The 27,640-nt window shown below is 47.5% G+C and overlaps 1 protein-coding gene across 2 annotated transcripts in view; it reads left to right on the top strand.

Annotated features, from left to right (window-relative positions):
- POLR2I (RNA polymerase II subunit I) overlaps positions 1–27,640 on the top strand; it is a 506,951-nt gene that overhangs the window by 398,922 nt on the left and 80,389 nt on the right. The window contains exon 6 of one of the 2 annotated variants that reach the window (XM_069644566.1): positions 7,552–7,752. The exons of the other annotated variant lie outside the window; for it this stretch is intronic. Coding sequence (XP_069500667.1) covers positions 7,552–7,614 — 63 coding nt within the window. The 3' untranslated portion in view covers positions 7,615–7,752. Of the gene's footprint in view, positions 1–7,551; positions 7,753–27,640 lie in introns of those variants that run through there. 2 annotated transcript variants of the gene reach the window in all.

Below are 27,640 nucleotides of genomic sequence, written 5' to 3'. Positions count from 1 at the left end.
CTGTAGTGGATTCTACCTTGGTAGACTCAGAGGAAGTTGCCAGAGCTACTTTGATGCCCACTAAGTTGGCTGACGGCCTACCTCGCATGTTTCCAGTAATACCTGTAAATCTTACTTTAAATGGTACAGCAGTCAGGATTCCAATGAGCATTCAGAGAAACGTCCCAGGAAAGGTCCTGTTAGGCAATGATCTCAGAGCTTTAGGGCTCGTATGAGACACTGCCGACAGACCCTGCACACGGTCTCAAGCACGGGCAGCATTGGCCAAGACCAATACGCCGCCCCAGCTGAAGGGGAAACCCAAGGCAAAAGGAGTAAACAAGTCAAGACGAGGGAAAGAGAATATTCCCCCGAGCTCGCCTACCACTGCGGTGGATGAAGTTGGTCAATCGCCCGGGCCTGACGAGGAGGTGGCGATGCCTGAAGTATTTGACCCCAATGACCATCCTGAACTAAAAGACTTGTTAGTAGAAGGTGGTCCTGACAGGGAAGAATTCAGTAAAGGCCAACGTGAGTGCCCATCTCTGGAAGGCCTACGGAGACAGGCCTGCTCCCAGCTTGAGGGTGAACCTTCTGGGACGCATCGGATTTATTGGGAAGGTGGACTCCTGTATAGTGAGCCCACAGAGTCTACAGAAGGAGACCATAGGAGAGGTTGGTGGTTCCCCTTGCTGTAAGACCCTTCCTCCTGCAGTTGGCTCATGAAGTGCCCCTTGCTGGTCACCTTGGTATTAAGAGGACGAAGCAAAGGTTATCCATGCACTTCTACTGGCCCAAGATGGGGGTGCAAGTAGAAAGTCACTGCAGGAATTATGCCTCCTGCCAATTATCTGGTAGGGTTGGCTCGACAATCCAAGCTCCATTGGTACCACTTCCAGTTGTGGGAATACCATTCGAAAGGGTAGGGATCGACATCGTTGGTCACCTTGACCCGCAAACATCCTCAGGCAATAGGTTTATCCTGGTGCTGGTCGACCATGCAACCAGATATCCTGAGGCCATCCCATTGAAAACTGTAACTGCCAAGTCAGTTGCAAAAGCGTTACTTGGCATATTTACTAGGGTTGGCTTCCCTAAAGAAGTTGTGTCGGATCGTGGCAGCAACTTTATGTCGAAGTATATGCAGGCTATGTGGAAAGAATGTGGGGTCACCTACAAGTTCTCTTCTGCATACCACCCCCAGACCAATGGTCTGATGGAACGTTTCAACAGAACGTTAAAGAGCATGATTGGGGCTCTGGAAGAACCTCAGAGAAGAAAATGGGATGATCTTTTACCATGCTTACTGTTTGCCTACCGAGAGGTACCACAGGAGGGTGTTGGCTTCAGCCCCTTCGAACTTCTGTTCGGTCATCCTGTACAGGGACCCTTAGCCATAGTCCAAGAGGGATGGGAGATGCCCACTCCCCCTGTTACTACCAACGTAGTAGATTATGTGCTGGGGCTCAGAAAACGGATGGTACTTCTGATGGGCTTGGCTAGTGATAAATTGAAGGCAGGACAAGCGCTGGTGAAACATTGGTACAACCAGAAAGCTTCCCTCATCAACTTTACACCTGGTCCGCAAGTCCTGGTCATGAATCCCATAAGGCCTCGAGCTTTGCAGGACAAATGGTCAGGCCCTTACACAGTGGTGGAGCCCCTGGGTGAGGTTAACTATTTAGTGGACCTTGGAAGGCCTGGACAGGCTCCAAAAGTGTTTCACGTAAATAGGCTGAAGGCTTTTGTCCCAAGAGTCGAAATCTCAGCACTGCTACTGGCTTCAGACGTTGAGGAAGAGGAGTCTGAACCTCTCCCCGACCTGTTCCAAAGCGGTCCTTCAGATAGCTCCTTTGAGGGTGTCCAAGTGGCCCCTCACCTGACTTCTAATCAGCAGGCTGAGGTGAAAAGTTTGCTTAGGCAGTTTTCCCCCCTGTTTTCACAGTCGCCTGGTTTGACACCTTGGTGCAAACATAACATAGACACAGGAGACAGTGTACCTACCATAAGTAAGGGATACAGGATGTCTGACAAAGTATGGTCTTATATTAAGACCGAGGTCAACAAGATGTTAGACCTTGGGGTGATTGAACCCTCTAGTAGTCCTTGGTCCAGCCCTGTGGTTTTGGTTCCATATGCAGGCACTTCTGAATTGAGGTTCTGCGTGGATTACAGGGCTCTGAATGCTGTCACCTAGACAGATGCACACCCCTTGCCTCGAACAGATGAGCTGGTGGATACTTTGGGTGCCTCCAAGTATCTCAGCACGTTTGACCTCACGGCTGGCTATTGGCAAATAGCTTTAGCAGAACATGCCAAGGAGAAGACAGCGTTTTTTACTCCAGACGGCCTTTACCAATTCAGGGTAATGCCGTTCGGGTTGAAAAATGCACCTGCCACTTTCCAGAGGCTTGTGAATCATGTGTTGGATGGGTTGGACGAATTCTGTCTTGCATATCTGGACGATATAGCAGTTTTCAGTGCCACCTGGGAAGACCATGTGAAACACCTCTGGATTGTGCTCCAGGCTCTTCAGAAAGCACACTTGACCATAAAGGCTAGTAAATGCCAGATTGGACAAGGCTCAGTGGTTTACCTTGGACATGAAGTAGGTGGAGGGAGGATACAGCCTCTTCCCAGTAAAGTACAAGCAGTACAAGACTGGCCTACCCCCACTACACAGACCCAAGTGAGAGCCTTCTTAGGACTCACGGGGTATTACCGCAACTTCGTGGCAGACTATGGCACCATAGCTGCCCCTCTGACTGCCCTCACCACTCCGAAGAAACCCAAGAAGGTAACTTGGACCGGCGAGTGTGAGAAGGCCTTCGATGGCTTAAGAGACTCCTTGTGCCAGGCCCCTGTCCTCAGGGCCCCTGATTATCAAAGACCTTTTATTGTGCAGACGGACGCCTCTGACACTGGGATAGGAGCTGTACTATTGCAAGTAGATGAGAAGGGTAAGGAACACCCTATTGGTTTTATTAGTCGCCAGCTTAAGGACAGGGAGCTCAGATGGTCCACAGTGGAGAAAGAATGTTTCTCTGTTGTGTGGGCCCTACGGAAGCTGAGGCCCTACCTCTATGGGACCCACTTCACTGTGCAAACTGACCATAAGCCCTTAAAGTGGCTAATGAACATGAAGGGAGAGAATCCAAAGTTGCTTAGGTGGTCCATAAGTCTACAAGGCTTCAACTTCACTATTGAGCATAGGCCAGGTATCCAACATAGCAATGCTGTTGGGTTGTCCATAATGTTTATCCGAACTGAACAAGAGACTCATCCAGGGGTGGATTAGTTCCCCCTGTCCATAGTCTGGGAGGGGCGAGTGTTAGGAAAGATTTCTTAATTGTGGGTAATTTTCCTTCCATGTGGCAACCCCTAAACTTTTTGCTGTTTTCACCATGATCTAGACTTTGCCAGAGAAGTGCAGCCTTCTGCCTTCACTCCTGTGGGCATTCGCTCCATTCTTACGGGGAAACTGACATGCCCTTAAGACGGTCAGTACCGGGAAACGCTGTTTTCCGTAGTTTATCATGTTGCAGCTTTCTTGCAACATGACACAAGAGGGCACTGTAAGCTAAGTTACTGCTCTCTTGGGTCTCTAGCCTTCTACAGGCCCTAGATACTCTTTGGATTGTAACTGATCGGTGCAAGTGAATCACAGACGGGAATCGTGGTAGCGATCGTTTCTTGTGTTTTTAAGCTCCTTTTGGCGTTTAAGCGCGTTTCTCGCGGTTAGCCCAAAATGATGGCCTGGCTCCCAAAATGGCCAGACCATGAGGCTCCTTTGTCCTGTCCGCTGACCGTCTTGCCCCCTTCACCTTCCCCAGGTCGAGCCGACCCGGGGCCTTCCTTATTTGGGCATGTACTTTCCCGCGAAACACAGATGCTTTTGCGGGCTTCTACAGGCCTTGTGTGTGCCTCCAGGATGTGGGCTGGGATGTCTGGTCTCAATACACATCCTGGGTGCCAGAGAGTCTAGTGTGGTATGAATGCCAGGGACCACCGTGGTCCGTGATAGGTCCACGTATGGTGTGAGTGTTTGATGAGCGGATCTCCCTTTGGGTCCCCTCCGTTTTGGCACGAAGGGAATCGTGGATAAGAGGGGGCTGGAAACGCCACTACCATGTCGATCTCCTGAGTTCTCACGAACAAAGAAATACAGGAGCCAAGAATCCTGCAACCACGAGGCTGAACCGAGGAATCGCTGGTGGCCCGCTAAAGGACTGCTCCTCTGCACTGCTGTCGCTTTGTGAAACCCTTTCTACCTCTGATCGAACCAGAAGGCTTGTACTGGTACTTCGACCCTTGGAATAGCGGGGACAGCTATTCTCGGCATCTTCACCATCTCCTGCACGTAAGCCTTCGGAAGTGTCTCTGGGCCATCCAGCAGACTGACCAGCCTATCCAGGAGTCTTGCTCTGTAACCGCCGCCAGGTTGTGTTGTATTTCGAGCCCTTGTCACTCTCACACGACTCGTACACTTGGCATTCCCAGGTCTGAAGTGAGTAGTGTACATTTGGCTGAGATACACACGGCCGCTCCGTTGCCCTGCTGTGGTAACAAACTGTGCGGGTTCACTTCGTTTGGGACATCTTTAACTCGACTCTGCTGCTGCAGAATCTACACGACAACGAGATGTCCCCTGCTCCCCTGCTCCCCTGAACCTGCCAGCACTGAAACTGACGCGGAGAAGCCTGGGTCTGCTTGCATCGGGGACTGGTGAGTAGCATAGCTAGGAACTGGGTTCCCTCCTGCAGGAGCCCATAGCTTTTCCCCGCTGTGTCAAACAGCACGCCTTTCCGTACTCGCGCTCTGCTTCTGCCCACAGTGGAGGCTGCGCTTGAGTCGCGGAACTGTTCTTCATTTGTGCACCAAACTGAACTGCCTGATTCCCTCGAAGAGACTCCCCTTTTTGCCCGTTGGCACCAGCGTGTGCAGGTACTTTTGAGCACTAGGCTCCACTCTTCGTAGGGCTTGGACTTCCTCTTAGTTAGGTGCCTCTGAAGGCGGACTGGGTCTAATCATTATTTCACACTGCCTGTTTTCCTCCCCTTCTAGGTGGACTACACATTTCGTGCATCTAACGCTTTAGACTCGTTTGTATTTGTATATATATTGTATTGGTTTGGTATGTGTTGGTTTACTAGAGTTTTATTGTGATTTCTCGCTACGGTCATTGTTGCAAAGGCCTTGGAATAAATGTGTATATATTTTTAATATAACACCTGTTTGGAGTAATTTGTAAGTGTCCTTGCTTTGTGTGCTCATTACAGGCTTTGTCACCCTCACCCCTCTTGAGACCTAGTCTTGACCGCTGCGATCGCTACCCTGATTGGTCTGGCTTGTCCAGAGGTTACCCTGTTCCAAGTAATTAGGTTGGCCTTCTGAACTTCTGCGCCGCCAGGACAGAGTTCAGAAATCCGTCTTAACACCTCATATATGGACAGCCTCCGACCCTAACTTCATATTCCGCAGAAGTCCTCCATTCAATTATCTGATGGTTCCGTCTGTGTGTTTCTAATTACACCGACATTAGTCTACACGTGTTTCTTTTTGTCTTTAGGTACCAAGCAGTCTTCTCTGTTTCTATTCAGAGCCCTTTTCAGATTGTTCTTTACCAACTTGCGTGGATAGCCTCTTTCCAATAGCCTTCTTTTTAGATCCTCTGCATGTTTTTTGTATTCATCCTTATCGGTACAATTTCTCCGTATCCTTAAAAACTGACCATAAGGTAAAGTCTGGCGTAGTCCCACCGGGTGAAAGCTGGAGTAGTGTATTTTTATCAGTTGTTTTCCGAAAGAGGGTAGTGACCAACTGCTGATGTGACTTCTTTATGAGTAGATCTAGAAAACGTACTTGATTTTTATGCCATTCCATCGTGAATTTGATATGGTTGTCACACGTGTTTAGCCACTGATGGAATTGGTTCAATGTTTCCTCTGTGCCCCTCCATATCATAAACACGTCATCGATGTATCTGTACCAAGCCCGCAGGCCTTGGCACAGATCACCTTGTTGTTTCAGATGGCTATATTCACCCAAGATATACCTCTCTTCGTATTCCGCCATGAACAAATTTGCCACATCTGGCGCAAAAGTAGCCCCCATGCTGACTCCCTTTCTTTGCTTGAAAAGGGTTTGAACATAGCCATCTGAAAGAACCTTTGGCGGAAAAACCCTTGGTGGACCACTTTAATCTTAAACAACATAGACACCGACCTGAGATGGTTCGTGTTACAGACTATCAGACCACCAAAAAGAGGCGGGGACATGTCAACTATGCTCCACAAATTGGAACAACGATGGATATATGGTTTAGATACAGTGAAAAATGGCCTGAATGTTTCGGTGGAATGGGGAGCCTTGATAACACATTAAATAGATGTGGGATGGGCCGGGATCTCTTATATGTACAAATATGATCTAGATCCAGAACATCGAGATATGTCAATGTAAAATTTATGCAAGTAGCAGGAAGAAAGGTTAAATCCCCATGATCACGTATGAATTAGTAAAGGCAGTCCGTTCTTTATCGCGACTAAAATTAAGGTGTTGCCCATCCATTACGGTGGCTACTGGAACACTATCAGCAGTCCTCTTTCTATCGCGACCAACACGGAAGTACAAATAAATCCTCGCTGCGCGCATGTAAACAATGCCGGAGGAAGTCGATAAGCGAGACTGCATGTAGTTGGGACCTGCAAAGAGGAAGCAAGGTAAGCAAGTGAGTGGGGACGGCCGCCTGCAAACAATAGAGAGAACCGAATGGTGGGCAATTACGTAGTAGAATCTAGCTTCTACTAGATTTACTAGATCATGTGTAATGCTCGGGTACATGTAGGGGCGTATACTAGAAAGGCCACCATGAATGTAGGGAACAGCTCGAATTACGACCTGTTCGATGTAAAAGAACACGAACGCTTGAAGTCATTTTCACCCATTTTTGGCCCACAGACCGTGTCTAATGATATAACAACTACAAGAAGAGATCGGCTATTCGTTAAGAATTGGTGTACGTCGTGCACATTGGCGAATTAAGACGCGTTTAGAATTGGTTTACTACGAGATCATAGCCGTTGGAAGTATCGTTTTGGCTTACATATATGTATAAAAGAGACTGTGACAAACTCTCGTTTTAAGTGCTCTTTTCCTTCTTTCCAGGAACCAATGATAATTGATAGGTCCCTCCTGACTGAGTCGCGAAGAATCCCTCTTGAGGAAAGATTTTGAATATCCTGTAATGGTACAGAAAGGGAATACACAATCTAGTTGAGTACGTTCCATGAGTAGTGTTCCAACATGTTTGTTTGCATCTTTGTCGGGGCCAGATAAGGGTGGTTACTATACCGAGATGTAGACAGGATTTATCCAATTAACAATGGAAATGGGGGGCTAAACAAGCGTGTCACCCCTAAACATTGTCATGATGATTACTATTAAGAATCATACCTTCACATTAATTGTGGTTCAAATCAGCGGGAATGGCCTATGTCTAACAGGAAATGTATGCAACTGAGTTTAATTGATTTTTAGCATGCTTTTGATATTATATATATTGTATTTTAGGTGGTGATACTCACCCTAATCAATGCGTATGGGAATAAGGAAACTCCCCTAATTTTGCCCTGAAGAAGGTTGTATGAACAAAGGGCCGATGAATGTTGATGTCCCGAAAAAGACAACCGAAACACGTGTAGACTGTTGGTGTAATTGGAAACACACAGACGGAACCATCAGATAATTGAATCGAGGACTTTTGTGGAATCTGGAGTTAGGGTCGGAGGCCGTCCATATATGAGGCCATTTATATTTACATGTCAAAAAATTTGATACGAAGAAGCAAAAATTGAATGAATGGTAGGAGTGATTGAGTATGAGTGGAACTTGTAGATATTTGTTTGCGGAAATGTTCTAGTATTTTATATGAATATGATATGCAAATAAAAGTTTTTATGAATTGAAAATTGAACATTTATTGGTATTTATGAAGTAAATAAATGTGTTGAGGCTATTCCTGGTTCCATGGCTCCAATTGTTCTGTTGTCCATTATAGAACACCTGAAGGACCTGGGACTGGAATCAGGCACCCCTTTGTTTTATAATGAATTGTGAATCGAACAAGTGAGACATGGAGAAATAACAGAGTGGTCAGGCATAGTGAAAGTGCTCAAACCAGTCAATAGTGGTGCAAGTGGAAAAGCTGAGAAACCCATGAATGACAAATGTATCTGACCTCAGTGGGAAAATGAATACGAAAAGTGAACTGTAATCGAAGTGGTCATGCTGAGGTATTTGTAAAACCCCTTGCTTATTCGAAAGTCTTCAATGAGAAAAGCAAACTGTGAGAAAGTGTGATCAGAAGGTCCGAGCCCGACAGAGGACCTGTAACGAACTGTGATCAAGTGTGATTGGAAAATCCAAGCCCATGACTAGGACTGTTTTTTTTTTGTGGCCAAGAGTACTCCCATCTTTAGCTATAGGGCAAGCTAGGAGTTTTTCAACCCCCCCCCTTTTATGTTACAATAAAGGTGTGTGTACTTGCCAGTCTTGTGTCTAATTGTGATACCATGCCTCCCTGACAAGACCAATTCTAGACTTTAGAGGTCTAAATAAATACGTCAAAGCAAAAATTCAAATGGTCAACTTAACAGACGCCATAAAGATGGTGAGGGTACGACTTCCTGGCATCACTGGACCTCAAGAATGCATATTTTCATATTCCAGTTCGAAAAGTACACAGGAAATTCCTAAGGTTTGTAGTAGGAACCAACCATTATCAATTAAAAGTCCTACCGTTCGTATTGTGCTTGGCCTCCAGGACATTCACCAAATGCCAAGCTCCAGTGGCCACGTTTCTGAGAAAGAGGATTCCATGTATACCCCTATCTTGATGATTGGTTAATATGAGCACCATCTTCTACAGAAATGAAAAACACAGCCCAAGACGTGTTGAGCACCCTCTCATGCCTCGGTTTTGCAGTAAACTTAGACATGTCTTGCTTTGAGCCATAAAACACTTTAATGTTTCTAGGAGCCCAATTCAACACCACCGAAGGACTGGTTCGACAAAGGAAAGTCAGTACCTCATCTGGTAACCTAGTTCCACCCATGCACAAAGGTATCGGTCGGAACAGGCATGCAGCTTCTGGGGGACCATGTCCTCGTGCATACCACTAATACAACATTGCAGACCGCTGCGAGAGTTTCTGGCAGATACAAGATCCTGTCATCTGAGACCATTGAACTACAAATTGCCAGTCTCACCACGACTAGCAGAACATTTGACCCCCCCTCCCCTTTTCAAGAAACTTTAGTCACAGATGCATCACTGATAGGTGATTGGTGTGTGCACCCCATCCTATCAGTAAAGGGCCACAGGAGCGTTGCTGAGACAAAACTCCATATTAACGTCCTGGAACTAAAGGCAGTGTCGCGTGCGTTTCGCTCTTTCAACCATTACACAAAAACAAGGTATTCTGATTGTTGACGGACAACACAGCCACCATGTATCATGTAAGAAAACAAGAGGGTACGAGATCAAGAACATTGTCCACAGAAGCTCAATAGTTACGGCACTGGGCAATCAAAAACGGCATTCAACTACAAGCATTTCACCTGCCGGGGAAGGAGAACAAGGCCGTGGACCAACTCAGCAGGGCCGGCAGTGGCAACTGGCAGACGGGAAACTCAAAAAAGATCTTCGCAAGATGGGGGACACCTGCCATCGATCTATCCGCCACGTGGGAGAACAAATAATTTTCCTGATTTGCAAGCAGATTCCCACATCACCAGTCACTGGGAGACCCGTTTGCAATATCATGGCGACGGGATCTTCGCTTATTCGTTTACCCCCCCCAAATCCCCCTCACCCCTCTGACTCCGGTGATACGCAAAGTCCTGCAGATGATCACAACGTACAAATGCACAATCATTCTGATAGCACTAGCGTGGCGAGGCAACCCTGGTTCTCTGACCTCATTCATCGATCTGAGGACCATCCGATACCTCTGGGCCAGGATCCCGACTTGCTCTCAATGTGCAACCAGCAGGTGCTGCACCATGACCAGGGGTCCCTCAATTTAAAGGCCTGGCTCCTGGCTTCAGTGAATTTGGACAAATCCCACTCGCGGAAGAATGCCGAAGCATTCTAAAAGCAGCCAGGGCGGAATCCACAAACAAGTCCTATGCATACAAGTGAGAGCACCACTTGCAGAAGCGGTACCAACAACAATTAGACCCTCTCAATATAGCACCTCATAAGATCCTGCCATATTTGCTAAAATTAGCCAAACATGGATTGTCGCACTCATCCATTAAGTTTCACCTAGCGACGGTCTCTAGATATAACAAAGCAGGGAATAGCGCCCCGACATTGCACAAGAGGCCTATTCCGCACCTATCCTCCACTAAAGATGGTGCCCCCGCAATGGAGCTTGAAATACGGTCTTATCAGCCCTAATGAAACCGCCGTTTTAACCGATGGCCACTACGGACATACAATTTTTTTCCTGAAAGACCGCTTCTGGTCGCAGTCTCATCTTTTCGACAGGAAAGATGTGCATTGTTCGTTGAGCCTCCATACCTGCGTTTTGAGAAGGTTGTCCTAAAACCAAATCCTACTTTCATTCCGAAAGTTATGTCAGAATTCCACCGTCAGAATTCCACCTACGAGCCCATCAGAACAATCTCAGCATTCACTAGATCTTTGAAGGGTTCTGAAATTCTATAGACAGAACTAAGGATTTTCGACGCACATCACAACGGTTTGTGGCCCCTAACTATGGTTGACCTATTTCAAAGCAAGGAATTGCAAGATCAGTATCCGCTACAATCACAACAGCACATACAAAAGCCAATAGACCCTTACAAGGGCCCATTCGTGCTCACTGTACCAGAGCAGTGGGTTCATCAGCAGCGTTATGGACAGGCGTTCCCCTGTCAGACATTTGCTGAGCAGCAACCTGGGCAGTACCGCACACTTTTGTGAATCGCTACTCTATGGTGGAGACAAGGAGAGGCTGAGGCAAGGGTCAGAAGAACCGTCCTAAAACGCCGCTTTCAATAAGGTATGCCTTTCTCCCTTACCACCTCCAATGAGGAATGTAAACTGATGTGTACTCTATTCAAAGCATGTGAATGCATGAAGGATCCAATGCTGGAGAAGAAGTATGTTGCTTACACGTTACTCCTGTTCTCCAGCATTGATTTCTTTCATGGATTCACATGCGCCCACCTATCACCCCATAAGCTGGCTCTCATTTGTCTGGGGTTAGAATCTGGCAATGGCCTCCTGGGTGGGAATATATACTCAAAGTCCCATTGGTTGGGGCGCAATGCCCCCAAAAGGAAATAGATTGGCTACTAAAATGAGCCCATAAGCTTCATTATAGGCTATATTAAAGTTACCGAGTATTCCCAGCCTAGCGGCTGGGAATATTCAAAGCATGTAAAATCCATGAAAGATACCAGTGCTGTAGAGCAGTAGAGCAGGTAAGCAACATACTCCATCTCTTGGGCCTCTCCATTCTTCGCATAACTCTGTTGTGAAACACATTGTGCCACACTGAATGGGGACTAGGCCTCGTGGACCTCACTGAAGGGTGTACTACCTACCCTCTCGGCATTCCACTCTCCCCTTGGAAGAACGCACAGCATTGCCCAACACTGATTTTATCCTGACTGGAGGACCTTAACAAGAACTCCGCTTTTGCATATAACCAGGTAGTGATCCTGCGCACTGAGCCACCTGGAAATGTTTCTGCCCCACCCCGTTTTCTCTGGACTCTATCTCAGATGCTCCAGAAGTTAATCCTTGACAAAGTATCGATCTAGCCTTTCTTATTCATCAGGAGGGAGGATAGCTTAGAGGCAACAATGGGTATTAAGCGAATAACAATTATAATTTATTATAATTATAATCATGAGCACATTTAAAAGGAAGCCTTTCATTCTCGCATAACTTCATATAGGGTCATGCCTGTGGTGTTTTGAGTGTCAAATACCAGGGTACCTTTCTAAGGTGTCACCATGAATCTACACCATCGGAGCCATTAAACAGAGCTGTCTAATTTTGTACTTCACCACTTGATTAAAGTGTACTTACATCACAAGGTGACTGTATACTGTTTGATTCCATTCTCTCCTTGGAAGGTTCTCATTTCCCTGGAGGTTAATTGTACCCCATTGCCAGTGACTAATGTCTGTGGTCTGTTTTTCTTTTTGGAATATGTTTCTCGGGAAAGACATTATGTCTGAAGTGTTATTCTGATCATTAAATCTCAACTCTTGCCACAACAGTGAACCTTTTGTCGGTTAAAAGGCCTCACTAAATCGAGGGCTACCTTTTGCCAGGGTTTCTCTGTAACCGGCAGAGGTGCCAGTGGAGGGGAAGGTTCCCAACTTGTCTTTATTTTAGCAATTGGAACAGTTCCTCACTAGCAAACATCCTATATTGAAGCTATTATGTAGTCATCCACCCTGGAGTACTCTCTTCGCAAGCCAGCGGTAGACACCAGAGGCAGTCGGCCATGTTCTGATTTCCTGGCTTGTATTGCAATTTGTATATGATTTCAGTGCAGACTATTTACCCAGGCCACAATCTTGGATTATATTGGCAGAGGTTCTTAAAGAAACTGTGCTGTTTTCTCTCCCCAGATGCTAGCACTTGGAGAAGAGGCTTGTGGTCTGTACGTAAGACGAAGGGTGCTACCCACATAAATGGTCTTCACTGTCTCGCAGGGCAGAGAAGGCTAGGGCCTCTCAGATGATGGATAAGTGAATTCCGGTGGCTTCAGGGCTGTGGAAGGCAAGGCCACTGTCTGTTCCCCTCATTGGTGGAGTTGGGTTAAAACAGCACCTTGTTACTAGCATCTATTGTGATATGATATGGCATTTATAACGCGCCTATACAAAAGTGTTTCAAGGTGGGACGAGGCAAGGGAGGCGAACAGAGGGAAGACAGACAACAATTTTACAAGGCCAGGTGACATTGATACCACACAAGTGCAGGGGGTGTGGGGGAAGGGGAAAAGTGCGAGGGGGTGGGGGAAAAGTGTGAGGGGGAAGGGGGGAGTGCAGTTCATAGGACAGCAGTAAATAAATAGAAAACAATGAATAGAAACAATAAATAAGTACAGCCAGCTGGTGGCTGGTGGCAGGCATCAGGCGTCAAGTTCTGGTAGGAGGCGGTAGGGATACAGAACCGGCCCCAGAGTGCAAGGGTTGCCAGGGGGGCAGTGCAGGTGTGCAACTGGCGGGGTGGGGACCTGGGCCTGAGAACAGAGGGTAGCCAAGTGACCAGTTCAGTTTCAGCCAGAAGTTCAGCAGGGGAGAGGAGGAAAGAAAGCCGAGGCAAAAAGGAAGGTCTTGAGGTGCTTCCGGAACCAGAGATGGTTCTCAATTTTCAGAGAGTCACGGAGGCTGTTCCAGACAGAGGCCCCAGCCTAAGAAAGAGATCTACCACCAACTCGTTGCTTGGAGAAGCGACTGGCCCTGAGGGAGTTGGAAGCGGATGAGCAAAAAGAAGAAAGATATTTAGGAAAAGATAGTTGAGGGTATTGAGGACCCAGGCCCCAGAAGGCCTTGTGGACAATGCAGAGGGTTTTTAACTTAATCCTCGCAGCCACTGGGAGCAAGTGCAGAGATTTCAGTCCTGGAGAGATACGATCCCTGGGTTTGATTAAGGGACCTCTTAGTTGTGTCAAACTGTTTAAGGAAGAGGACTTCGACGATAGCCTATTTGATTGTCTCAAATGCGTTTTGAACATCTGTGTTCCACTTAATTCAGATCTTTTAGAGATCCCTCATGTGTTGAACCTTTTGTGTAAGGTGTACATCCCTATGTTTCCCTGAAAAGGGGTGAGCAGCAACCTGTAGGAGTCCTGTTCATGGGGTACTTGCACCTTACCGGACACGTGTGCAAATGACAACCCAGGGGGTAATGGCTGGAACCACATATGAGGGCCTATGACTGACATTGGTAGGGGGGGCCAGTGGCCCGGTGTTTTTTTTTTTCTTCTCTCCTAGAGCCAGGACCACCTTGGTGGCTAACCGTAACATGTGTGCATTTGGGTAAATAACAGTCAGTCTTATTTCATTTGATAAAGCTTGACAGCCTTCTTTATAAACCGCTCGTGTAAAACCAGATCACAGGTATTCAATAGTTGCATAACATCATCCGGCCACTGCAAGTTCATTCACTTTTGGTAAATCACTAATTAAATAACATTCATGGAGTCAGTTGGGAGCAAGTTGGTAACTAAATAAATAATTCTGAAGACTGTCAGTGCTATAACGTTTGCCTGCCCTTTTCCCTTACAGGTTTTGGCAGTGTTCCGCACTTTACCGCAATGACATAAGTGACTTTATTTTACGAAGTGTGTTTAAGTGGTGATTTTACTGTGCATTTAATTATTCACGTGTTTATTCTTGGGCCTAAAAAATTGTATGTTTTTGTATGCTACTGTCTAAGGGTAATTCTTGGTGTGTCTTACTGTGTGTGCGCGCCCCTTCAAAGACCTCAAATCACCCCCACTCCTCCTGTGACTTAGCATTGACTGCTTTCCAAGCTACCGTGAATTGGTCTGGTTAACTTCCTAGAAGTGTTCTGTTTCACTAACCAGGATGGCCTCCTAAACCTCTGTTCAGCAGAGTTTAGAAATCTATTCTAGCAATTGGTATACAGTGGTGGGATAAGAACAGAGGTACTTTAATGTTGCACACTGGTGCCTGGATTACAGTTACACAGTAACACAGTGACTTTTGTTAGCTAGTACTTGTAAACCACCTTCTAAAATTCCCTCTTTGTCTACACCAGCCTTAATCAGGGGTGTTCACCCACAGATTGTGAAGCTTTTTATCCACTCCCCCTCAGATCCTTTATATATTAGGTGTCATTCCATCCCAGATTCTCTGGTGGTGACCACCACGAGGAAAAGGGCGGGGGTTCCTCTGTCCACCAGCGAAGCACCCCCTGATAAGGAGGGGAAAAAGCTCTATGCTCTCGGGATGAGGATTACTGCGTCGGCGGCCTTCGCTACGCGTATTGCCAACAATACCACCCTGTTGGCTAGTTAAGCTGATGCCCAATGGGGCCTGTTGCGGGAAGGCCTAAGGGAAGTCCCTGAGCCGCTTCGCACCCGTCTCTTGGCCACTGTTACCAAAGGCACTCAAGTCAACCAAAGCATCATTAAAAATACTTTAGACGCTGCGGAAACGGCTGGCTGTTCCTTAGTCCAGGGAGTACTCCTTAAAAGGCATGCATGGCTTAGGAACTCGGGGTTCAAGCCAGAGACCCAGGCGTCCCTCATTAACAAACCCCTGGAGGACTCGAACTTGTTTGTAAAAGTGGTTGATGACGCCCTGGAAACAGCGAAGAAGGAGCATGAAACCTTTAAAACCCTGGACCAAATCACGAGACACCCCCCCTTCCCCCAATAAGCACTGAAATGGCAATAGGTGCTTTTTTCGTGGCCAACGACAACCTCAAACAGTATACCTCAGCCAGCATCTGGTCCTCCCATCAAGGAACCAGTGATTGGAGCACGCCATATGCTCAGAGAGGCCAACGTCGTGCCAAAGGAAGGGGTCTGGGCCCTACTCCTAGAGGCTCCCCGGCCACCGCCACTAAATGACCCGAAAATTCGGGTCCCCTCCCATGCATCCCCGGTTGGGGGCCGGTTAACATCTTTTCTCAAGGGATGGGAGGGGATTACCACAGAGCGTTGAGTACTGTTGTTAGGCAGAAACCTGTGCAGTTCCCTCTGGGACCACTGCAAAAGATTTAAGACTACAGGTGTTGGCAGTAAACCCACTTGGTAGCAGTCCGCACCGCACAGATTCACTGTGGTAGCTGTGGCTGAGCAGTCAGACTTCCCTCAAGAAGAGTTAGGCAGTATACAGAGGATACACAATAGGTACAGAGGCACAGTAGCACAAGCAAACACTGACCAGAGCTAGGTGTAAAAGTATAAACCTATTTATTAAAGGTACACTCATAAATTACACTAGCACATTAGAAAAGGTAAGAAAGTCAAACACAGTTACTATTACTCATATGTACATCCCTAATCATTTGTTGGACAATTCTAAGTTAACCCCACTTATTTCCAACCAGAGGTGAGCGCTTAACGTTAGATGGTACTCCAACAAGTATTACCAAAAAGGAGGGAAGAGGCAGAAATAAAGAGAGCAGTAAGGTAAAACACTTTTCACATAAGGTTAGCAAAGACAGTCAATGGCGGAACAAGGAGAATTAGTTCGGGGCCCGCTTTAGAGGGAGCCAGGCGAAAAATGTGCCCAAGATCACACAATGTCACAAGTCTTTGCAGGTGAGAAAAGAAGGTTTTACTACGGTTCTGAAAAGTTTAGTTAGGGTGTCCCAGACCTACCCAGGTTCGAGAGCCGAGGGCTAAATCTACCCCGTACAATCGGTGGCAAGGGAGGCCGGGCGGAACACAGTACCTTTAAAAGTGGAAAGATTCCTCCAGCGGTGGTAGTCGTTCCTGGTAGTGGGTGCAAGTCGCGGCGTCGTCCCGAGGAAGAGGTGATCTCGACGTAGAGGAAAGCTGCAGGTCGTTGCACTACCAGGGATGAGGCCAGCCGTGGAGTTTTCCGGTCACAAAGGATTTTTACCCCTCTTTCGCGGTTGAGGTAAAAAGTGGTATCCCGGTTGCCAGGGTGCTTGGCACAGGCAAGGCGGCCACGAGATGCTTCGGGACGGCGAAAAGAAGGCAGCAACTGGTTGTCCCCACCAGTTAAGGGAAGAAGACTCTCCGGCGGGAGATCTCCTCTGTCGTCGGGAAAAGTGGTGAGACGGTTCTGCAGGGCTTCACCGGTGGTGTCGTCTTGGCAGGCCGGCTCGGCTTCTCCCTCTTCGGCTTCTTAGGTCCTGTGGCGACTTCTGAAGAACCAGTCCCAAAAACCCTGCTTTTATGAAGCAAACCCCCATTCATACAGCCTAGCTGTCACTCAAACATGCTAAGTGGTGAGCGGGGTGGCTCACCACTTGGGCCAATCACACTAGAGTGCGACATGAGTTGGCAAGGCAACTCAGTCCAGGGTGCCTAAACCCCCTCCCACACCCCCTGTGGTACCCAGACAGAATGGCACCACTTTGGAGGGCTTCTGTGCAGAAGCCCGCCAAAAGTGGAACAAAGGCTCGACTCGGGTTCAGGGTTACTGAAGTGAACCTAGACGCCATTTTGGCGGCGAGTTCCTGCAAAAAATCCCAACCGGTGAATTTATATTAAATAAATAAACCGGCGGTATCTTTAACATTGCACCAAAAAGTGGTGCATCAAAAACAATGGGAAATCCCATTGGGAAATATTCCGGTGGAATATTTCCGTGGTATCCACTGCCACCAGCCAGAACTCGGCGAGGGGGGACGGGACAGTACCCCCTCGACAACAGACCCAGGGGCAATCTAATTGCCCCTACCAGTACTTCCACAGTAAGATGGTTTGTACTGGTTAAGTTCCTAAATTAAGACTAGTAAAGTCAATGGTAACTTTACAGACCCAGGGAGACAGTAGTCAGTCCCAGGGTGTGGAGTCTATGTTTGGGGGTCTCTAGGACACCCCTGTGCTACTGCACTGAGGGTGCTGTGTAACACACATTCAAAAACCAATGATGGCCTATGGGGAAAATTACCCCCTAGCCCATAAGCACATAGCAAGTCACAGAAACACTCTCAAGTCATGTCCAAGAGTGAGGGTAAAAGAGTCTCACTCTTGGCAGGAGAAAAAAAATAAACCCCAAAAAAACCAGCAAAGCTGCTGGGGGACTCACTAGGTTAGGAAATTCAGCCTAAACAGAGAATTCTTCCTAACAACTGTCAACTATAGCCCACAGTTACTGTATCGAATTCAGCCGGTCCCCGACATTCAGACCTCCAAAGGGAAGACTCGATAAAAAGGAGCAATAGAGGTTGTGCCTCTGTCACAGGTAAAGGAGGGTATTTATTCAGTGTACTTCCTTGTACCCAAAAAGGATCTAACCATGCGCCCTGTATTAGATCTGCGCCCAGCGAACAAATTTGTAAAACCTCAAAACTTTCGTATGGTGACTTTGCAGGAGGTAATCCCCCTGCTCACACAGGAGGATTACATGGCAACACTGGACATGAAAGATGCATACTTTAATATTTCAATGTTGCCAGCGCACAGGAAATACCTCTGGTTCATGATAGAAGGCAAACACTATCAGTTCAAAGTGCTACCCTTCGGCATAGCCTCAGCGCCAAGGGTATTCACGAAGGCAGTGGCAGCGGCACACCTGCGCAGGTTGTCCATTCCGGTTTATCCTTACCTCGACGACTGGCTCATAACAGTAGATTGTTACGAAACATGCCTCTCAAATACCCAAAAGACTATAGACCTCCTGTTCCACCTGGGCTTTTCCATAAACGAGAAGAAGTCCAGTCTAGACCCCAGCCAAATCAAACAATTCCTAGAGGCTCTAATTCAAACAAGGGACGGCCTTGTCCTCCCCTCCAACGATAGGGTCCAAAACATGCTGTTTCAGATCCCTCCATATGTAGCCGGTCGAGAGGTGACAGTACACAAAGCCATGGTGTCAGTCCAGTGGACAATGGGACAATTAAGTAGTTGTGTCGCAAGCCTTGGTTCTCTCGCTGCGGTGGTGGTCGAGGGAGAACCTCTTGAAGGGGAACTCCTTCACCACCCCGCAGTGGAAGCCACTCTAACCACAGACGCATCCCTTACTGGATGGGGGCTCACCTTTCCCATCAGACTGCGCACAGAGTTTGGACTTCAAGTGTGGCGTCCAACCATACAAACTTACTGGAATTGTTGGTGATCTTCAAAGCACTAAAGGCCTACCAGACACATCTGCAAGGAAAGACAGTGCTGATCCTCACGGACAGCACCACGGCCATGTACTACCTGAACAAGCAGAGGGGCACTCTCTCCAGGACTGTCCAAGCTGTCCCAGAACATCTGGAAGTGGGCTCTCAAACAAAATATGTTCCTGTTAGTGCAACATGTACATGGGGAACTCAATCTTCTGGCAGACTGACTCAGCAGAGACTTCCCTCTGCCCGCAGAGTACGAATGGCGCTTACACAGAGACATCATCTCAACCTTTTCACAGAATGGGGCTTCTCAGAGATCGACTTGTTCGCAACTCTGGAGTACGCCCAATGCCAAGATTACGCCTCCAGGTACCCCCAGAACCGCTCCAAGGGAAACTGACTCTGGATAACATAGTCAGGGAAATTTGTCCACGCTTCCCCCCTCGTCCCCCCCGCCCCCTTTCCATCCCCCTTACTCCCCTTCTCAACAAGATAGTGCACAAGATGCACCAGGAACCAGTTAAAATGATACTGGTGGCCCCCATATGGGCCCACCAACCCTGGTTCGCTCATTTGATGTTGATGTCACCATCTTCTCCGGTGAAACTTCCATGCCCCTACAACATGTCACAGAACAGGGGCCTGATGCTGCACCTATGCCGACAGACCCTGAATTTAGCAGCCTGGCTCCTGAGGTCATAGAATTTGGACATTTACAGCTCCCTCAGATGCATGGACATTCTCAGGGAGGCAAGGAAACTGAACACTCGTTACTGCTACTCCACTAAGTGGAAACGGTTTGTCATCTGGTGTAACTCAAAGAGCATCAACCTTGTTGACTGCTCTCCCACTCATATTGTCTTATTCCTGACTCACTTACTGGACTCAGGTCTAGTCTTTAATTCCATTAAAGTTCACCTAGCCGCACTCTCCGCCTACACTACGTCACAACATAAGGTGTCATGGTGGAAAGTTCCAGTTATTAAAGCCTTTATGGAGGGAGTGAAAATAATTCACCCTCCTATATCTAACCCAGCTCCCGGATGGGACCTGAACATCGTGTTAACCAGGCTAATGCCCCCCACCCCCCCTTCGAGCCCATGCATAGAACGAGCCTTAAAGATCTCACTCATAAAACTGCTTTCTTAATAGCTATCGCCTCCATCAGGAGAGTGAGTGAACTACAAGCACTCTCTATCTTGGTCCCCTTTGTAACAGTTAACAAAGATAAGGTGGTTCTACGCACACACCCTAGGTTTGCACCGAAATTAATTTCAAAGTTTCATGTCAACCAATCTATAGAACTACCAACGTTCTTTCAAAACCCTTCAAACTTGGGAGAAAAGAGCCTGCGCACACTTGATGTGCGCAGGGTGGTCATGTTTTATATGCAAAGAACTCGTCCAGTAAGAAAGACTAATCAGTTCTTTATCTCAGTGGCGGCAGGAAGAGGAGGAGATGCAGTTTCCAAATCCACTATCTCTAGATGGATTGTCCAGTGCATCACTCTCTGTTACACTCTTGCTAAGAGAGAACTGCCCTTCAAGCCTAGAGCACTGGAGCATCCATAGCATTCATTGCAAATGTTCCCCTTGAGTCCATTTGCAAAGCGGCAACCTGGAGTTCTGTACACACCTTTACAAAACACTATTGTCTAGGTGATCATTCTAGATCTGATTCCCAGGTGGGACAAGCAGTACTAAGACACCTTTTCTCTATTGTTCCTCCTCACAACCCACCTCCAACTCTGGGTACTGCTTGCTAGTCTATGCACAGCATGTGATTCTAAGCAGATTAACAAACATCAGAAGACATGCATTACTTACCGTAAAAGAATTTGTAAGCATTGTAGCTGCTTAGATTCACATGCGCCCACCCTTCCTCCCCGCTCCGATGGAAAGAACATGGACGTCGTATTACTTTCTCTCTTTCTGTACTCACTCACGTTAGTCATAAGGCTCCCTCGTGGCAGAAAAAAATACAATCAGAGGGACCTCGACGCGTGAGGGATTTTGGGTACACTAAACTTCACTATAGGGATAGTGTTACAGACACGCCTATGTCGATGTCCCCTTTCGACTTTTGAAAAACAAGAAAGATGCAATACTCTGCGGTGACCACTGGATGTCGGACTATATGCACAGCATGTGAATCTAATCAGAAATGCTTTTACGGTAAGTAATGCATGTCATTCCCCCAACTCACGTACCACTGAGGTGGAGGCAGTTGGCCAAGCCCCTGATCCTGACAAGGAAGAGGGGCTGCCTGAACTGCAGAACCTGCTTGCAGAAGGTGGTCCTGACGGGGAAGGGTTTAGTAAGGGCCAACGCAAGTGTCCATCATTGGAAGGCATAGGGAGACCGGCCTTTTTCCAGCTTGAATGAACCTACTGGGAAACAGAGAATTTACTAGGAAGGTGGGTTCCTATATAGTGAGACCAGAGTCTACTGAAGGAGACAATCAGAGGTTGGTGGTCCCCCCTTCAAGGCACTGCAGGAGTTTTGCCACTTGCCAATCTCTTGTAAACATGGTGCAACAATTCAGGCCCCATTAGTACCACTCCCTGTAGTGGGTCTACCATTTGAGAGGGTAGGGATTGACATTGTTGGTCCTCTTGTCCCTCAAACATCCTCTGGTAGCAGGTTCATTCTGGTGTGTGTTGGCCATGCCACCAGATATCCTGAACCTATCCCACTTAAAACAGTAACTTCCAGGTCAGTTGCTAAAGCACTGCTTGGAATTTTCATTAGGGGTTGCTTCCCTAAAGAAGTTGTCTGACGGAGGCAGCAACTTCATGTCCAAGTACATGCAAGACATGTGGAAGGAGTGTGGGGGTCTCTTATAAGGTTTCTTCAGTTTATCATCCACAGGGCTTAGTTGAGAGGTTCAGCAAAACTCCCAAAACCTTGATTGGAGCTCTTAAGGAGCCCCAGAGGAGAAAGGAGGATCTCCTCCTACCATGCTTACTCTTTGCCTACAGAGGCTATACTCAAAGCACTGAACACCATTGCCCCCCTAAAATTGCGGAAACCCAAACCACAGCGTCACCTTAACACCTGGTTCACGCCGCAGTTAAGAGAACTACTCAAATCCAAGAGAACCGCAGAGGCACATTGGAAAAAACACCCCACAGCATCCAATAAGACTGAGCTAACCACAGCCTCCTCTAGCTACAAAGAAGCCATCTTTCTTGCTAAAAAAGACATACAATAAAAGGATTACACAAGCGGAATCCAATACTAAGGAACCTTTTAAGATTTTGAAAGAACTAGAATCCCCCATTGTGCTCATAGACAAATGTGTTACAGATGCACTATGGTGTAGTAATATCCAGAAGGCTCTACTTGACAAAATAGCTCGCCTACAATCTAAAATCAATGCAAAAAAATCCCTACTACTAGCTGATCCGGACTATAAACAACTGCCTAATAAATCACCCACTTTCAAATCAACCTGTAAACCTTTCAGCTTCTCACCCCTCTCAATCTGGGAAGTAGAAATCATCAGGAAACTTAAACCCTCAAATTGCCAAGGTGATGCCTGCCCTCCACCGATCATCAAAGCTGCTGCGCACGATCTGCCACCATTCATAACCAACCTCCTTCAAAACTGGAGTAGTACCTGATAACCTAAAAGATGCGTGGGTCATCCCACTCCTTAAAAAAAACGACTCTTGACCCAGTTAACCCGTCTAATTATAGGCCGATAACAACGGTTCCTTTCCTTTTAAAAATACTGGACAGAGCAGCCTATTTACAAATACAGGCCTACTTATAATCTAACAACCTCCTAGGACTTAGGCAATCAGGTTTCCGACCGAGACACGGCACGGAAACTGCATTAATTGATCTCACTACCCAGATCCAAATCCTGAAAGACAATGGCAAACTTGCACTCCTCTTACTGCTTGACCTGTCAGCAGCTTTTGACTTGGTCAACCATCAAACACTATGTCACCATCTGAAAACTGCAGCACACTTTTCAGACGCAGCCACAGCTTGGATCAGTTCCTTCTTGGCGAACAGAACCATGAGGGTCTTCTCTCCCACTGATTCTGCTGAACCCTCACCAGTACCCTGTGGAGTCCCGCAAGGCTTGTGCGTGTCCCCGACACTCTATAATATATTCACAAAGCCCCTCTTTGATATCCTTGACTATCTGGGTGTCACGTATACCAATTACGCGGACGACACCCAGATACTCATTCCTATCTCGGGCAACTATGAAACAGACAGCAAAACTCAATCTACTCAGTAATCCAAGCATGGATGGCACATCATGGACTCTGTCTCAATGACGAAAAGACCGAGTTGATCATCCTTGGCACTCACGCCAAACTCAAAAATCTCAATCCCGCATTTAAATCCTTCACCATAGATGGCAATCTCATCCCCGTGTCAAATAACACCAAAACCCTTGGTGTGTACATCGATGCCACCTTATCCTTCACCAAACAAACTAATGCAGTAGCATCATCAGCCGCTTACACCTGTAAACTGATCACTGCATGTAGGCCGTTCATCTCCTCGCCCAATTGCATTACTCTTGCTAGAGCATTAGTCCTATCCTAGATAGACTATTGTAATGCCCTTTATTTAGGCACTAGCCACAAAAATATAAACAAACTGCAAATAATACAAAAAAAGGCCATCAGGGCCGCCCTCAACATCCCTAAAAAGTTGACAATCTCTGAGACCAGACGCAAACTACGTTGGCTCCCGGTCAAGCACAGAATCTCCCTTAAATCTCTGGCCCTTACTCACAAAGCTAGGGCCAACCTCGCACCAGCCTACCTCACCAACCAACTCACACCTCTTCAAGACCACTTAGAGCAGCACAAGCTAACACCATGTCCATACCGATATTCAAACTTCACAACTCGGGTGGTACCAGCTTCCCTGTACATTCCTCTAAATTATGGAACACTATCCCCGCGCTCTTGCGAGCAGAACAGTCTTTTATCCTATTTAAACACAACACGAAGTGTTGGCTTCACAACTTGGACTCTTTGACAGCCTAACCACCTGCTCTCATCACCATGACTGACCGGCACTGGCATACTCTTGTAATTAATGTATTTATACTAGACTATGTATGTACGCATCTGCATCACCAAGATTGTACCTACCTATAACTGTACTGTAACGTAACCCTTATTGACTCTGCTGGGGCTGAGAAAGAGGATGGCCTTACTGATGGTTCAGGGCTGTGACAGGTTGAAGGCTAGTCGGGCATTGCTCAAACATTGGTATGACCAGAAAGCTTCACTTGTGAATTTTCCCCAGGCCAGGAAGTTCTGATCATGAATCCCATAACGTCTACAGCCCTGCAGGATAAATGGTCCGGCCCTTACAAAGTTGTGAAGCAACCTGGTGAGTTGAAGTATTTAGTGGACCTTAGGAGGCCTGGTCAAGCCAGGGTTGAAATGGCTGCTTGGCTCTTGACATCAGACAGCGAGGAAGAGAAATGTGAACCCCTTCTTGATCTGTTCCAAGGCAGTCCTTCAGATGGCTCCATTGAGGGTGTCAAATTGGCTCCTCAACTTTCTCCTCCGCAGCAAGGTGGGGTGAGAACTTTGCTGATGCAATTCTCCCCCTTGTTCTCACTCCAGGTATAATACCTTGGTGCAAACATATGAAATTAACACTGGAGATAGTGTAACTACCAACAGTAGGAGCTATAGGATGTCAGATAACGTAAGGTCCCACATCAAGTCGGTGGTCAAGAAGATGTTGGATCTAGGGGTGATTGAACCCTCCAGTTGTCCACGGTCCAGTCCTGTGGTTCTGGTGCCAAAGGCAGGTACCTCGCAGTTGAGGTTCTGTGTGTATTACAGGGCTCTGAATGCTGTCACCAAGACAGATGCTCACCCCCTACTAAGAACAGACACATTGGTGGACAAGCAGGGTGCTTCCAAGTATCTTGGCACTTTTGATCTCACTGTAGGGTGTTGGCAAATATCCCAGACTGCAGATGCCAAGGAGAAGACTGCATTCTAAACTGCAGAAGGGCTTTAGCAGTTAAGGGTAATGCCATTTGGATTCAAGAATGCACCTGCCACTTTTCAGAGGTTGGTCAACCATGATCTGAATGGGTTGGATGAATTCTGCATTCCATACCTGGATGATATAGTAGTCTTCAGCCCCACTTGGGAAGAACATGTGCTACACCTAGGAATAGAGTTGCAGGCTCTTCAGAAGGCCCACCTGACCATAAAGGCCAGCAAGTGTCAAGTTGGTCAGGGCTCAGTGGTCTACCCTGGGCATGAGGTTGGTGGAGGTAGAATTCAGCCTCTTCCCAGTAAGCTACAAGCAGTACAAGATTGGTCGACCCCTACATCCCAAACCAAAGTGAGAGCTTTCCTGGGCCTCACTGGGTATTGCAGGAACGTCATGGAGACTATGGTACCATAGCTGCCCCCCTGACTGCCCTCACTCTGCCAAAGAACCCCCAGAAGATCACTTGCTCTGAGGAATATGAGGCGGCCTGCCAAGGCTTATGACTCCCTGTGCCAGGCCCCTGTTCTCAGGCCCATGACCATCAGAAACCTTTTATTGTGCAGACAGATTCCTCTGACATTGGGTTAGGTGCAGTTCTATCACAGGTAGATGAGAAAGGTGGGGAGCACCCTATTGGATTAATTAGTTGCCAACTTAAGGACAGAGAGCTCAGGTGGTCCACTGTGGAAAAATATTTGTCCACTGTGTGGGCCCTTAGGAAGCTGAGGTCCTACCTCTAGGGGACTCACTTCACTGTGCAGACTGACCCAAATGCCCTTAAAGTGGCTAATGAACATGAAGGGTGAGAATCCCAAGTTGCTCTGGTGGTCCAATAGTCTTCAAGGGTTTTATTTCACTATTGAGCATATGCCATTTGTCCAACATAGCAATGCTGATGGGTTGTCCAAAATGTTTAACCGACCTGAACGTGAGACTCATTCAGGGGTGGATTAGTTACCCCCACGCCCCCCTGTCTTTAGTCTGGGAGTGGTGAGCGTTGGGGAAAGTTCCATGCAATTTCTATCATTTTTAATTCCAAATAATATCATTTGCTCAAAGCTCTAGATGCTCCCATACCAAATATTTGACATTCTTATGGTAGGCAGTCCTGAAGCTCTTAATGGCCATCTGTCGAATTGGGTCTTTCACAAGACCTTTCTTCTGTTTGGCAGACTTCCTTTTCCGCTGCACCCGAGTCCATTCACCCTCTGACTCAAAGCTGCTTTTGTTGGGGGTCCATTACTGGTCCTCTATGCGCGCCCTACCTCTGAGACTGGGAAAACCTCCCAGAATGATGGTCTGGACTCTTCTCTCCTGTGGTGCTGTGAACTCGCAGGGTCATTTCCCTTGTAATCGCCTTTTTCACACAGGAGAGTACTCATCCTCCTAATCCCTCCTTCCAGGTATGCTGGGGAATAAAATACTCTTTTGATGCCTGATCTCTGGCTCTTCTCTCTGCAAAGTGGGCCAGGTGGTCCCTTTTGTAACTTCATTTCTGATGTTTGTTAATCTGCTTAGAATCACATGCTGTACATATGGTCCGACATCCAGTGGTAACCGTGGAGTATTGCATCTTGTCTTTCGGGGACCAAAAGGACGTCGGCATAGGCGTGTCCGTAACACTATCCCTATCTTGACTTGTAGTGTACCCAAAATCCCTCACGCGCCGAGATCCCTCAGATTGTTTTTTTCCGCCCAGATAACTGGTCGCCCTATAGTTGAGCTCTTACTAGAGACATTGTTTATCCCACCGAATTGTCGGTTATTCCCCGTTAAGTCACTTCAACTGCAAGAACATCTTCGACGAAGTCTACGGGGGGTTCGTATACGGCTGTGGATTTCGGCGCCTAAGTTCCGGTGGCCGGATTTTCCACGTGGTCGGGCCTTCTGGCCGACCTTTACAGTAGGGAGAGTGGGGTCGGGGTGGCCATATTGTCGGTGTCTTTCCCCCTTTCCCCTCTTTTCCCTTTTGGTCTGGTCATCCTTCCCTTTAGTTATGGAAAGGACTCCTTTTAGATTCTGCCCTAAGTGCAGGGTTAGATATCCTTGGAAGGACGAACACAGGACGTGTAACGCCTGTCTCCCCCTAGAGCACGACGAAAAGCAGTGTGCGGCCTGCAAACTCCTTCGCCCTAAAACCCTTAAGGAGCACCGTGTAAAGCGGTGGGCCGCATACAGTATGTCGCGGGTGGAACCCCCTTCCCCACTGCCACACCCGCTGAGAGTGACGGGGGTACTTCGGTTGGCCAAACATCCATTGCGGATGTTATAGACCTTCAGATGGATGCTTCTAGGTCTGCCACGCCCGTTCCCGACCCTTTAAGGCCTGACTCTGGTCTCGCTACAGGGACAAACCCTGGCGACAGGGGCGTACAAGCGCATCGCACTAAGCACACAACCCCAATACCGATTTCGACATCTTCGTCAAAAAAGGTGAAACCACCAACAGGGCCCCCGAAAACTTCGCCGGTTTCCTAGGATCATTCTGATCCAAAGCCTTCCCCGCATCCAGAGCAGCGTCTTGCGACTGGGCAGTCCAAATCAAACAAGGGCGCTACTCCAAAAACTGCAAACGTTGAAGCGCGGAAGTCCGACGCTCTCAAAGGCCGCGGTAGGCCCGAAAACTACGGCTAGGCCTCTACCCGAAAATCCGACCGCTAGGCCCTCTAGCGCCGCAGAAGGTAGTTTACCTGCCGGTAAACCATCGGACCCTTCGTTTCACGCCGATTCGGCGACTATCGAAGATAGCATCGAAAGAATTACAGCAGCGGTGGGTCTTACCCCAGGTCCGCCCAAAGTTATGGGACAAGCCGCAGAAAAGATTTCAGATGCGCATTGGGAT

The sequence above is a fragment of the Ambystoma mexicanum genome, chromosome 2p (assembly GCF_040938575.1).
Source record: "Ambystoma mexicanum isolate Mex_15411 chromosome 2p, UKY_AmexF1_1, whole genome shotgun sequence".
Classification (NCBI taxonomy): Eukaryota; Metazoa; Chordata; class Amphibia; order Caudata; family Ambystomatidae; genus Ambystoma; species Ambystoma mexicanum.
The sequence above is the reverse complement of the archived record's forward strand: the minus strand, read 5'-3'. Positions and strand labels throughout refer to the sequence as shown.